This window comes from Piliocolobus tephrosceles, chromosome 5, assembly GCF_002776525.5.
Source record: "Piliocolobus tephrosceles isolate RC106 chromosome 5, ASM277652v3, whole genome shotgun sequence".
In the NCBI taxonomy this organism is placed as follows: Eukaryota; Metazoa; Chordata; class Mammalia; order Primates; family Cercopithecidae; genus Piliocolobus; species Piliocolobus tephrosceles.
Window position 1 is genome coordinate 164,356,612 of NC_045438.1, and position 13,921 is coordinate 164,370,532.

The window sequence follows — 13,921 nt, forward strand, 5'->3', positions numbered from 1 at the left end:
AGGCTCATACAGAATGTGTATTTCAGCTGAGGCTTGAAGATAAATTTTTTAGGGGGTTGGGGGTGAGGCAGCACAGGAAATGACTAAGCTCAGGGAGGTCTGTTAGCAAAGGCACGAAGGTCTGAAGCAGCATGCCTTCTGGCCAAATGTGGAAGGGTGGGGGTTCTGAGTGTACTGAAGAGAGGTTTGAAAACCAAAGAAGGAAGCGGGATTTGTCATTCTGAGGAACTTAAATTTTATTATTTCATAGGTAACAGGGAGCCAACAAAGGTTTTTAGGCAGGGACAGGAACATGATCAGATTTGTTTTAGGAAACATCACTCCAGCAGCAGTAAGAAAGCTGGATGGGAAGGAAGCCAGACCAAGAAAGTAATCCAAAGAAGATGTAACGAGGGCCTAAATACGACCTAAAATAAAAACAAATTCATTATGCTAGAAAAACATTTTAAAATCCCTCCATCTTTTCCATGGCCTAATGTGTTTTATTTAGGAATTGGTCAACAGCAAAAAGGAAATATTTACTTTTGTGTTTTTGTTTTTGTTTTTTTAATTCACCAGCTCCTAGTATGACTTAGTACTCAGTTAATTAACAATAAAATAACTACTGAATGCTGCATTTAAAACACTTACCCTCTCTGTTACTTTATCGACTTCTATGTACATGAAGTTGAGATTTTGATCAAAATGCTGATCTTTGAACACACCTTTTCGAATCATCTACAAAACAAAACAAAAACTTGGGTTTTGAACTATTATGAAACAGTCTGGCCTACTAACAATTTAACATACAATAAGTCAAGTAAGTATTTCGTCTCTGTAGGTTTGTTTGATCTCAGATTCCCTTGATCCCAGGAATTCATTAACATCTTTGGAAAAGCAAATACAAATGGTCTACCTAAAACTACTTAATAACATGAAATTATATTTGTCCAGGCAGTGACTTAAAACAATTATAACATCAAATTGTGCTTTCACTACTTAAAATTGGAGAGTCAACAAAGACTTTAAATTATTTGTTCCTAAAAATATTACAGAACTAAGGTTTTTTCTCCTTGGCAGTTAGGTAACCTAATGCCACTTTACAAATTATGTTCCAACGGCCCTAATGTGATACAGGTCAGACTTCATTACAATCAATACGAACATAGCTCATTTTTATGTAACTTATTCTAAAAAAAGTCCAACGTAATAGAATTTGGACAATATGTAAAAATCAGCCTGGTCAACGTAGCAAAACTCCACCTCCACAAAAAAATTATTAAATAAATTAGCTGGGTGTGGTGGCACATGCCTGTAGTCCCAGCTACACTGGAGACTGAGGCAGGAGAATTGCTTGAGCCCAGGGGTTCGGTTCGAGGCTGCAGTGAGCTATAATTGTACTCCAGTCTGGGACACAGAGCAAGATCCAGTCTCAAAAAAAAAAAAAAATTAAAAGCCATACAGGCTTCTGACCTTTACGAAAAACGTGTAAATCTTTTAGAAATTCAGCAAATAGGCTGAAATCTTAAAACGCTAAGTTATGGCCGGGTACGGTGGCCTGTATACACTTTGGGAGGCCGAGGCAGGCGGATCACAAGGTCAGGAGATCGAGCCCATCCTGGCTAACACGGTGAAACCCCATCTCTACTAAAAATACAAAAAATTAGCCGGGTGTGGTGGCGGGCGCCTGTAGTCCCAGCTACTCGGGAGGCTGAGGCAGGAGAATAGTGTGAACCTGGGAGGCGGAGCTTGCAGTGAGCCAAGATTGCCCCACTGCACTCCAGCCTGAGTGACAGAGCAAGACTCCTCCAAAAAAACCAAAAATAGTAATAAAATAAAAAGCTAAGTTATGGCCCTCAGACACTTTAATAAATGCTTAAATGCTTGCTTCATGTTAAACAGAAACTAGTATTATAGCTGAAGTATCAAGGGTGAGTTAGAAAGATATTAAATAAATTTTCTTAGTACCTTTCTCAAATAACCTCCAATCTTTAATTAATTAACATCAAGTTCCTCTTACAATATCTAATATTCACCTATTCATTCTCTGACCACTAAGCACTTTGTTATATTTAACCTAACTCGATCTACATCTTTTTCCATTCTGTCTTCCAAACATTTTGAAACTTTTACCAATAAAGGTGCATCCCCAAAATATTGCTGCTCTCTGTCCATCACTGAAAAAGTTCTCTTATCCTTAGCTCTCGGCTGATTAGAACCACTAATTTAAACACCAGAAAAGGGAAAGACCCTAAGAAATCATGATAGCCATCTACCCACCTTTCTGAAATCGTTGTTTTATAGTTCACTAGTGATGAGCAAGTGTCAGCAGTCTGTCAGTTTATAAGAAACTAAGACCTCAAAGCAGCTCCGGCTAATGTCTTACCTTATTTGGCATCTTTCCTTTGAGATCCATCGCAAGCTTCAGCATATGGTTATTGGTTTTGCCGGGGAATAAAATTTTCCCGGTATAGAGTTCGTATAGGGTGCAACCCACAGACCACATGTCTATGCCGTAGTCATAGCTTTTCCCTATAACTGGAAACAAAATCCAAGTGTTGACATATGAGGACAAGGAAAACCGACTACTATTAATTTTTATTTCCACTAATGAGGGGCTGCCTTAGCTTGGACTCTCATCACAATCTGAATGCCTTAGTTTGACAATTAGTTTTGTGTTCTTTCCCACTAATTCTTAACAGACTCAAACTTAAAAACCTTAAAAAATGGAGGTGTGGGGGAGGAACTTAAAGGGCAAAAGAAAAGATGTATTTCTTCTCTTTTCTCATTTCACCTTTGGTGGAGGTGCTAATCAGCCTCAACCAAGGCAACAGGAAAAAACAAAGGTCCCATACAATCCATAAATGTGATAATCAGACCTTGAATAATCAAGAGCAGTCTTCTAAAGTCGAGGATTTTCCACAACTGTTTTGCTACTCTTGCCCGACATGATCAAGACTCCTGTCACAACTACCTTCATTCCACCTGAGGAGGATGAACTTGCTATGGTTCCCTTCCTCATGAGTGAACTCGTGCAGCTGCTGAAGTGTGATGGAAAACAGTGCTTAGACATTAAGTATGCGGTTTCCACCACATATGATGGCCCAGGTCAAAGAACATTAAGAAACTTACTGATTTCAGGAGCACGATAAAATCTACTGACAAGATAAGGTGTTATGTCATTATCCGCAACATGTGAAGCCGACCCAAAATCGCAAAGCTTTAAAATAGTTTTTGATTCATTAACCTGCAAAACAGTTTTTCAAGGGAATTTAATTCAAGCCAGGAATAATTAATACAAATAAATAAAAATGATTGGCTTTTAAAAGTTATATTAATTCCAATACTGACAACAAAGACACTCATTTAAAAGTTCCCTGTCTATTTATTTTTAATTAAATTTCCTATGAAAAGTTAATATGTATCAAATATTCATTACATTGAGTAGAAACTGTTTTCAGTGAGGAAATGGATACCACAAAGTACATTTAATTTTAACAACTGCATTTTTAAAAGGGTGGGGTACTGACAGAAAAATCTAATTTTATGAAGCAAAGCATCTTCTAAAAAGACCCTGAATACCTGAATAAAGTAAAGTTTTATTACCAAGGACTCATATTTAAGTTAACTTTCAGTTGCCAGAGAATTACGATGGCAATGAAAGCAGAAGGGTGATTCAGATTAAACTTGGACAAAAACAAAACATTCTTCATCCGAAGCTGCTATATATCATCCCAAATTTAGCAATCACTTCAAGTCTAAAAAATATTAGCCCTTAAATATAAAGAAGGTATTTGTCAAGAAAATGTTAAATATATCTGGCAAAACTGATAAACACGAACTCTATATTAGTCATTTGTTTCTTTTTTCCTTTGTAAATACTTCAACATACACAGTAATAGTGACATCTGCTGAGAAAGGCTGGAGTTGCTCCCATGACTGCTGCCACTCATGAGTCAGAAGCATGTTCAGGATTAACAAGTGAAGATAATTCATATTCCAGAGTCCCTTCCCCCCTTCAAAAGAGACACACACAAATTCCGAGTTGGGACTTGAACTTGGCCTACTGCTCCCACCCCAAAGCAGCATTAACACTTTAGCCTTAGGCAGTCTCTGTGGGGAGATTGGACTATTATAAATGACACCCAGAGTTAAGCTATTAATAGCAACAGAAATGATTATTTTTAACTCCCACATTGATTACCATTCTTTTCGTCTTGGGAATCAGAAAAGCAACTTAAAATAGAAAAGTTCTTTTAAAACTTTTTAAAGTATAAGCTGAATTCAGCTACTTAAGCAGTTTCAATACCCACAGAAAACTTAAGCAGCATTTTAAAATTAGAATCTTATCAGTGGAACTCTTGGGCTGGCTAAAATGCCTTAAATAATAGCAGGGTATCCATACTCATATGCACTTCAGTTTGCTGCACAACTTCTACTCCTGCCACGAGGAATGTGGTACTTAAAAACCACACTGATGCCTGAAATCACGAGTTAAAGGCTTTGGATTTTCATTAACGAAAATCAGCTCCGTCACTGAGGTCTATTTTTCCCTTCCCCAGGAAGAAGGGAAAACATTTCTTAAATGTATGTGAAAACCTATACTAGTTTAGCATTAGGTTTTAAAAACAAGAGCTTCTTCTATGACACTGGCAAATGTGTTATTATTTTACTTCCACAATGGTTACAAAGATGCTCACTGAAAATGACCTTTTAAATTGTACATGTTTTGTATATTCTTTGACATGAACCATGTATTTTCACAATTAAAAAATGAAAAATCAGCCAGGCACAGTGGCTCACACTTGTAATCCCAGCACTTTGGGAGGCCGAGGTGGGCGGATCACAAGGTTAAGGAAATCAAGACCATCCTGGCCAACATGGTGAAACCCTGTCTCTACTAAAATACTAAAATTAGCTGGGCGTGGTGGCATCTGCCTGTAGTCCCAGCTACTGGGGAGGCTGAGGCAGGAGAATCGCTTGAACCAGGGAGTCAGAGGTTGCAGTGAGCCAAGATCGCGCCACTGCACTCCAGCCTGGTGACAGAGTGAGACTCCGTCTCATAAAAAAAGAAAAAAAAAATTGAGGTAAAAATCAACTATGAAATTGGCCACACAAATTTACAATTCATTTTTAATGCACCTACCATTTCAATGTAATTACTCAGCTCCCCTAACTCCCAAGTTACATTAGATGTACAATACAATAATAATTCAGACCAAACATAAAAATGGAATGCACCTCACTACTAATGTAGTTGTCTGGAAGGAAATATTTTAAGATATTAAGAAAAAAGAAAAAGAGAAATATGAATTAAAGAGCTTAGTTATTGATAAAAAGTCCTTAAACTTCAATGAGATCACCATTTTTTAAAGAATTTATTTTGGCCAAGTATGGTAGCTCACACCTATAATCCCAGCACTTTGGGAGGCTGCAGCAGGAAGACTGCTTGAGCCCAGGGGTTTGAGAGCAGCCAGGACAATATAGCAAGAACTCATCTCTAAAAAAATTTTTAAAAATTAGGCAGTCGTAGTAGCATATCCCTGTGGGTAGTCCCAGCTACTGGGGAGGCTGAGGCAGGAGAACTGCTTGGGCCTAGGAGTCTGAGGTTACAGTGAGCCATTATGGCATCGCTGCACTCTAGCCTGGGTGTCAGAACAAGACCTTGCCTCAAAACAAAACAAAAGAAAAAATAAAAAGTATTTATTTTGTTATAGTTCCAACAGTTCCCAATAAAGAACACCCTATTAGTCTTCAGGATCTCTCCTAGGCATCAACTGTAGGAGAGTTGATAAAAAGAACCCATTTTAAAAAAATGAAATGCAGAATGTTACCAGAAGATAAGCTGGAATTCTCCAATTTGTGAACACAACCAAAACTGAAGGCCACAAAGGAGGGTGAAGTAACGGGGCCGGGGAGGGGAGGAGTGTGTGTGTGCGTACATTAATCACATCACTGTGATAATATGTATGTATTTCAAAATTTCAAAAACATATACATTGTGAAATCTGCACATTACCACCAGAGGTCATTAGTGGAAGAGGATTAAGATTTCAAAAGGTGAGAACACACGGACACACAGGGGAACAATATACACTGGGGTCCGTCAGAGGCTGGAAGGTGAGAGGTGGGAGAATCAGGAAAAATGGGTACAAACCCTCCATGACACAAGTTTACCTGTGTAACAAGCCTGCACACGTACCCCTGAACTTGAAAGTTTAAAAATAAAATAAAAAAACTTCAAAAGCGATGCCTTTAAATAGAATACCTAACCACAACTGAGCTTTACAGTGTTTGGGCCCCCAGGAGCCACAGCTTAGGGAGCTATAAAATTAGCAAACAGAGGAGTAGGAACACTCTTTATTTCAAAACAGCAACACGTGCAGCATTTTTTTAAGATAACAGAAGAAACTCATTATTACTACATTAAAGAATTCCAGGATTGGTGCATCCTTTAAATCCATCAATGAAAAGAGAAAAAAAGGGACAACTGCACATTTCCTTTTTCTTCCTACTTGTCAATAAAATTTCACTGTCCGATTTCCAAGAAAGATAAAAATTATTAGTCACCTGAAATAGGTTATTAATATACTGAACTATGCTTCTGTCATTTCTCATAATAATCATATTGCTAGTAAGAAGTGATATGGATGTATAAGATGTACAATGCAGCTTGACTGTTTGACTTACCAGGATATTGTCTGGCTTGATATCTGCATGTAGGATATTGCATCTTTTAAGGAGTTTCAATGCCAGGAACAACTGCTGACTATAGGATCTTACAGCTTTAATATGAAGACCAACATCTTTACCATATTTTTTCAACACCTCTCGTAAGTTCATACTTTTAGGAGAAAATAAAACACAAAAAACAAAATAGGAGTTAAAATGCAAAATGGAAATATAAAAAGGCAAAAACATTTGCAAGCGTAAAGTACAATCAAGTGCAGAATACAAACAATAAAAATACCTAAGAACCGTCCCCACATTTGATAAATTATTTTATACTGAAAGGAGAGCGTATCAAATTGTATGTATATAACACAGTTTCCCAATAAATTCAATTTTCTAAATAAGTATGAAGAAAGATAGGCAAGGTAAAACTCCCATTTCGATTGCAGAATAGATTCACATTTGAAAACACAACAAAGCCATACTGTTGAAGATAAACATTCCTTGAAATATTTCATTTTAAGAGACTCTCTCTGTTGACCTATGGGCTCCATAAGAGTAGTGCCTGGTGTACAGTATACTCAACTAATGTTTGTAGATTCATGATTCAAAAGACTAGCTGGGATTACGATGGCTCACACCTGTAACACCAACACTCTGGGAGGCCAAGGTGGGCAGATCAATTGAGGTCAGGAGTTCAAGACCAGCCGGACCAAGATGGTGAAACCCTGTCTGTACTAAAAATACAAAAATTAGCCGGGTGTAGTGGTGAGCACCTGTAATCCCAGCTATTTGGGTGGCTGAGGCACGAGAATCACTTGAACTCGGGAGGCGGAGGTTGCAGTGAGCCAAGACTGCACCACTGTGCTCCAGGCTGAGCAACGGAGTGAGACTGTCTCAACAACAACAACAACAAAGACCAGCTGTTAACCAAAAGTTAAACAACAAAACCAGAGCTGTGTGGATAAAATAAATCAAATACCCAGAAAATCTGTCACAGCATTTATCCAAAATGAGATGGTAAAGATGAAGAAGTTAACTTTTCAATGTAATGCATAGGTTTTGACATTGTACCTGAGAGGCTCGAACACGAGACAAAGATGCTGTTTGTGATAGAAGTGCCTGAAGAGTCGCAGACAATGAAATTTGTCATCAGGATCAGCATCATTAAGTTTTTTCAAGAACTCCAGTTCTTTTAAACCAGTCTTTTGCCTAAAACAAAAAAAACAAAAAACTTGCGTTAAAATTGAATATATATAGAATTTAGGAGCACTACATAATATATTTGCTAGCCCCAGTCTGATGATCAGGTGATGTGTGGGAGGAGTCTGTGTATTTTTAACTACTAATAAATCTACTGAGAAATGATGTCTCTATATATCATTCACATAATACTTTGTATTTAGTCAACTATCATTATCATAGTTAATTTCCAAAATAATCAATGCACAAAACAGAAACATTGAGGAACAAACCCATCTTTATTTTGATTTTTAAAAAATTTTGATTTTGCCTGAAGGAATATCAATATTGTATATTTTATCTCAAAACAGGCCAGGCACAGTGGCTCATGCCTGTAATCCCAGCACTTTGGGAGGCGGAGGTGGGTGGATCACTTGAGGTCAGGAGTTCAAGATCAGCCTGGTCAACATGGAGAAACCCTGTCTCTACTAAAAATACAAAAATTAGCCAAGGGTGGTGGCGGGCGCCTATAATCCCAGCTACTTGGGAGGCTGAGGCAGAAGTGCTTGAATCTGGGAGATGGAGGGTTTGCAGTTGAGCTGAGATCGCACCATTGCACGCCAGCCTGGGCAAAAGAGCAAAACTCTATCTCTAAAAAATAAATAAATTAAAAAAACCCCACATCTTGACATTATTTTTAACAAAAATGAAACCACACTGCACACTAGTCTTGGTTCCTTTAAGAATGCAGTAATCAGCTGGGTGCAGAGGCTCATGCCTGTGATCTCAGCACTTTGGGAGGCCGAGGCAGGTGGATCACTTGAGGTCCTGAACTCAAGACCAGCCTGGCCAACGTGGCGAAATCCTGTCTCTACTGAAAATATAAAAATTAGCTGGGCATGGTGGCAGGTACCTGTAATCCCAGCTACTCGGGAGGCTGAGGAAGGAAAATCCCTTGAACCCAGGAGGCAGAGGTGGCAGTGAGCCGAGATCATGGCACTGCACTCCAGCCTGGGTGACAGAGCAAAACCCCGTTTCAAAAAAAAAAAAAAAGCAAAAAAACAAACCAAAACAGAACGTTGTAATGGACGCCTTATCAAATTTTAACACTTGGTTATCTGAGGAAATTCTTGTTACAATTTGTCAACAAGCCACATTTTATGGTGAGCGGCTAAATACAGAAGTTGGGGCTTCCCATCAAAACAAGGCCCTTTCTAAGCCTAGGGCAACCTAAACTTAACACTTATTTTTAACATTTCAGAAACATTAAGTTCATTTTAATACCAGCTCAGTGTGTGGAATTAAAACATACAAGTATGGCAATTAACTATTCTATTGAAGGAAAACAGGAACAAATTAAAAAAAGACAGATTCTCATCACTGGGATAAATTTTCACTTTTTTGCAGGTCACCTTAGTGACAGCTAATCAGTATGATCTTTTCATTTCTCTACTCGTCTTAAAATAAAGCAAAGGATGGCATAAGACAGGCAATAGAGAGGAGTTTAAGTTGTTATCGGTGCATATAGTAGGTACTACAATGCACTGAAATGAATTAAAAATAATCAGTCTATTGTTCTAGTACATATAACATATGGCTATAATTTTAAAATCCAGTCAAAACCAACTGTTTCCATTACTTTATAATGGCAATACTTGTTTTACACATTGTATCATGTATCACTTTAATAAAAGTTTGAAAACATGTTCATCCGTAATATCTGTACTGTTAAAGGTTTCCTCCCACGTCTTCTGAACTTACATGAGCTCATTGTTTCTGATGATCTTTACTGCCACTTCTTGGTTGGCTCTTGCATTATCTCTGGCTCGTACAACATTACTGAATACACCTTGCCCAGTGTAGCCATACACATTGTAACGCTTATCTAGGACTTCACCTATGTTCACACCTAAAAAAGCAAATTAAAAAATTAGAATTCTGACTATTAAATAGAATCAGAAAGGAGGAAACGCAGTGCAGTCACTTTAAAATTGTGTTAAATCTCTACTATTTGGTTTCCTAGACGCAATGGAGAATCAAAGCCATGCCTCCATGGATCACTCTATCAGAGTGTGGTTAGAAGCTGCACGCCCACTTCAGATCACTAGAAGAGTTCCTGTTGTTTCATCAACTGCTGCTGATTTTAACACTGAGTTAAGTTTTTCTAATTGTAGTCCTGCATGACAAATACTGCAAGACTGGCATCCAAAATTTTCTGTTTGTTGTTTTTCTTGGTTTCAGATCAAGACGAGTAAGTGACGTACCCCTTCCTTCTGGAAGACTATCTTATGGCTGAAAATAACTTTGAATAGATTTAGGTTGTACATCAAGACTTTACCTCACCTCCATTTGTGATGCTTCTGGGCTGCTTACAGAATACACATCAGTTCATGCAGCTGTTGGATGTGCTACACTTTTTAAGGATGGCACTGTGATGTGATTTTTCAGAGTTCTCCAATAATCTGTGATTGCATCAAGCAGCATGCTTTTTTGCAAGGTGTTACAATGAACTCTAAAGTTAATATAAAATGTGAACTTACGATAATAGCCTTCTGCATCGGTCCAGTTATCTCTGAGGTTGGGATTCTCTTTGAAATCTTTTCCGATGCCAGCGGCCCGAAGACGAGCACTCTGAAATTAAAGAGGCAACATGAACAGTTTACCCACTTGTCAGACATTTAAAGCACTTCCTAAAAAACACAAAAGGGTAACACCAGATATAATTTAATAAAAACATTTTATTCCAAATTAAATAAACTCTTACTATCACTTATGTAAATCCAACATAGCTGAAACATGAGACCAAAGTATCTTGATTCAAAATAACACTCAAAAAAAAAAAAAAAGCCCGGTGTAGTGGCTTGTGTTTGTAGTCCCAGCTACTTGGTAGGCTGAGACAGGAAGATCACTTGAGCGCAGGAATTCAAGGCTGCAGTGAGCCATGATCTCACTAATTACTGTACTCTGCACTTTAGTCTGGGACAGAGTGAGACCCTATCTCAAAACAACAGAGAAAAAAAAGAAAATTCAAAACCAGATACAATTTTCTATAGCTGCTATATCATTTGTGTTCTTCCCATACATGGATGAAATGTAGTAAGTCACTGGCTGCACTAGTTGACACTATGTGGAAAATTGAAAAATAAGAATATGTGGTACTTCTGATGATTCTTTACTGCACCTTACTCTCCGTGATGCCCAGAAGATCCTTCAATATCAACCAAGCAAATGGGTACTGACACCAAAATTGGGTCAATACTCATTTCATTCTCTCCTAATTCATCTATATGTTGGTGCTCCTGTTGCTCTGTGTGTGTGTATACACACATATACATGACTATTTATCTTCCCACATTTTTATTTTCCCTGTTATGTTTATCTTCTCTACCTCCTCTTATGAAGGCCTCTTATTTCTCAGGTCCTTTGAAATTTATATTAAAAATGTCCCCAAGTTTGACCACGTTTATAGTTTAAGACTTTCCCAACATAATGCATCGATAAAAATTTAAGAAAAAAATGGCAAAAGCACCAAAATTTCTTAATCTACTCCTTATAATATTTCCAATTCTTCAATAAATTCTATTAAACCCCAAATCTTTAAGTTCTCAATTACCTGTTAATACAATATAGAGGCCCCAAAGTAGAGTCTATTCTAATAAAGACCTAAAAAATATTGGTATCTCCTTATCTCACCTAACTACCATATGTATGTGTATGTATTTAAATACACAATACTGTACAAATAACTATGTTTATCATTTGGTGTTTGACTTTTATAAAGCTCTCAAATTGTTCTGCCATGCCTGTCTTAAAATTTGACATTAATTTTAGATTTATAAGATGCAAAACTAGTAGTTTTCAGACACCTTTCACCCACACTGCTCAAAATATTTATTACATTTGTTTTATCCTTCTTTCTCTGTATGTATATACACACCCATATATTTATTGTATTTTTTTCTGTTTAAGAGTTGATTTAAAATTACTTACATCAAAATACGCAGCAAACATATCATCAGATTCTGTAAACATATCAGGTGCCAACAACTTCTTCTGAGATGAACCTTAAAGGAAATTAGCATTAATGTTTGAAAAGTGAAGAGACGATTTAAAACACAAAATAAAATAAATGAATGGAAAGTCATTAATAGTAATTCAAACTTTTTTGCCCTCTTGCGCATCAGTTTCCCAATAGTATTCAATTTAGAACCACTTTATTAACATTTAAGATACATAAAGATATTCACTTTTTGGCAACAGAGTGCATTTCAGAAAGTTGAAAGACTGGCTGGGCATGGCGGCTCACGCCTGTAATCCCAGCACTTTGGGAGGCCGAGGTGGGTGGAACACCTGAGGCCAGGAGTTTGAGACCAGCCTGGCCAACAAGGCGAAACCCCATCTTTACTAAAAATACAAAAATTAGTTAGGCATGGTGGCAGCTGCCTGTAATCCCAGCTACTTGGGAGGCTGAGGCAGGAGAATTGCTTGAATCTGGGAGAAGGAGGTTGTGGTGAGCTGAGATCGCACCACTGCACTCCAGCCTAGGTGACAGAATTAGACTCTGGCTCAAAAAAAAAAAAAAAAAGTCGAAAGACCTAATGTTAACTTTTACTATTCTTAGTTTAAATGAATAAGCTAATAGCTAAGCAATGACTTTATATTAAAATAAAAGCTCACCTTTAAAAAATGTTATTCATTTGCACCTTAAATCCCAAAAGGTTAATATTTCCACTATAGATCTAAATCTCTATGTAACTTTCCCTTAGAAAGTCCAACAATCCCATACAAAACTTGGCTAAAAAATAAAAGGAGTTTCTAGAAAAAAAAAATCCAGGAGCTTTAACCAAACGAACGCATGCTCATTATCACTTACATTAAGGAAAATGCAAATTAAAACTACAATGAGGCATCATTTTCTGACCTCTGATACTACTAGCTAAACATCCAAAAGTACAACATTCTGTTAACAAGGCTCTGGATAAACAAGCACTCAGAAAGATGGCAAAATGGTATAACCCTTATAAAAGAGTGAAATTTCATAATATACAGCAAAATTATATATTTACTCCCTCTTCTGATCCAGCAATCCCACTTCTAGGGAACTATCCTAAAACACAGTGGCCAAGAATTAAAGAATGACTTAATGCACAATGCCATTATAATCAGTACCCAATGAATAGCCAAAAACTGGACACAACTCAAATATCATTAGAAGTCTGACTGAATAAACTATGGCATAGCCTATAAAAAGGAGTGAGGAAAAGCATACTGATCTAAGTGTGTGTAGTTTGGTTTTGTGTGTATAGGAAGAATACAACATACACACATACATGCAATAATGAAAGACAAATGTATTATTAAGAAAAAAAGATGATTCCTAAAAATCAAAAGCAAATGAAAATAAACCTAAACCTGTCAAATTTGTGGCATATCATACAGAGATTTCAAATGATTTTAAAAGACAGAGAATTGTGCCTATACACCTTAGAATGTATTCTAAAAACAAAAAGAACCACTGAAATTTTAAGCCAGTTAGTACATTTAGTAACGATAATCGTACTGATGTCTTATGTTTCAAGATAACCTATCAGTAACCATGTTAAGAACTAGATTTTTCACCGTAATAAGACAGAAATATAAAATTTAAATTAATAAGCCCCTATAATCTCAATTTTAAATCGGCAGTATCTGTGCAAATTCCTCCTTTCCAAAAGAGTATCTACTTCCTAACTTTGTCCAGTGAAAAGGCCCAGAAATAACAGACACTAGTGAGTGTCTTGTGATGTCTAAATGGCATTTCCTATTAAATGGAACCAGGGATCCTTGGAGAAATAGCTGATTCTGCTCTGGGCAAGACATGCACAAGATAAACCTGTGGCATCTTGCTAGAACAGGAGTCGGTAAACTATATACAGACTGTGGATGAAATCTAGCTGGCTGCTTCTTTCTGTATGGCCTATTTTTACATTTGTAAGTGTTCAGGAGGGGAAAACAGAATACTTTGTGGCAAGTGAAAATTAGATGAAATTCAAATTTTAGTTTCAAAGTTTTTTCTGGAACACAGCTATGCCCATTCATCAATGTATTG

General features: G+C 37.1%; 1 protein-coding gene across 7 annotated transcripts in view; it reads right to left on the minus strand.

Annotated features, from left to right (window-relative positions):
• Positions 1-13,921, minus strand: part of PRPF4B (pre-mRNA processing factor 4B) — a 43,108-nt gene that overhangs the window by 5,628 nt on the left and 23,559 nt on the right. For all 7 annotated transcript variants that reach the window (XR_004228974.1, XR_004228971.1, XR_004228972.1 and 4 more), the window contains 8 exons: positions 11,824-11,897; positions 10,374-10,464; positions 9,595-9,742; positions 7,726-7,863; positions 6,670-6,823; positions 3,112-3,226; positions 2,366-2,517; positions 631-717 (listed from right to left, as the gene is read on the minus strand). Coding sequence is in view for 2 of the 7 variants with exons in the window: in XM_023221098.2 (XP_023076866.1) it covers positions 631-717; positions 2,366-2,517; positions 3,112-3,226; positions 6,670-6,823; positions 7,726-7,863; positions 9,595-9,742; positions 10,374-10,464; positions 11,824-11,897 (959 nt within the window). In the remaining 5 variants the exon portion in view is untranslated. The remainder of the gene's footprint in view (positions 1-630; positions 718-2,365; positions 2,518-3,111; positions 3,227-6,669; positions 6,824-7,725; positions 7,864-9,594; positions 9,743-10,373; positions 10,465-11,823; positions 11,898-13,921) is intronic.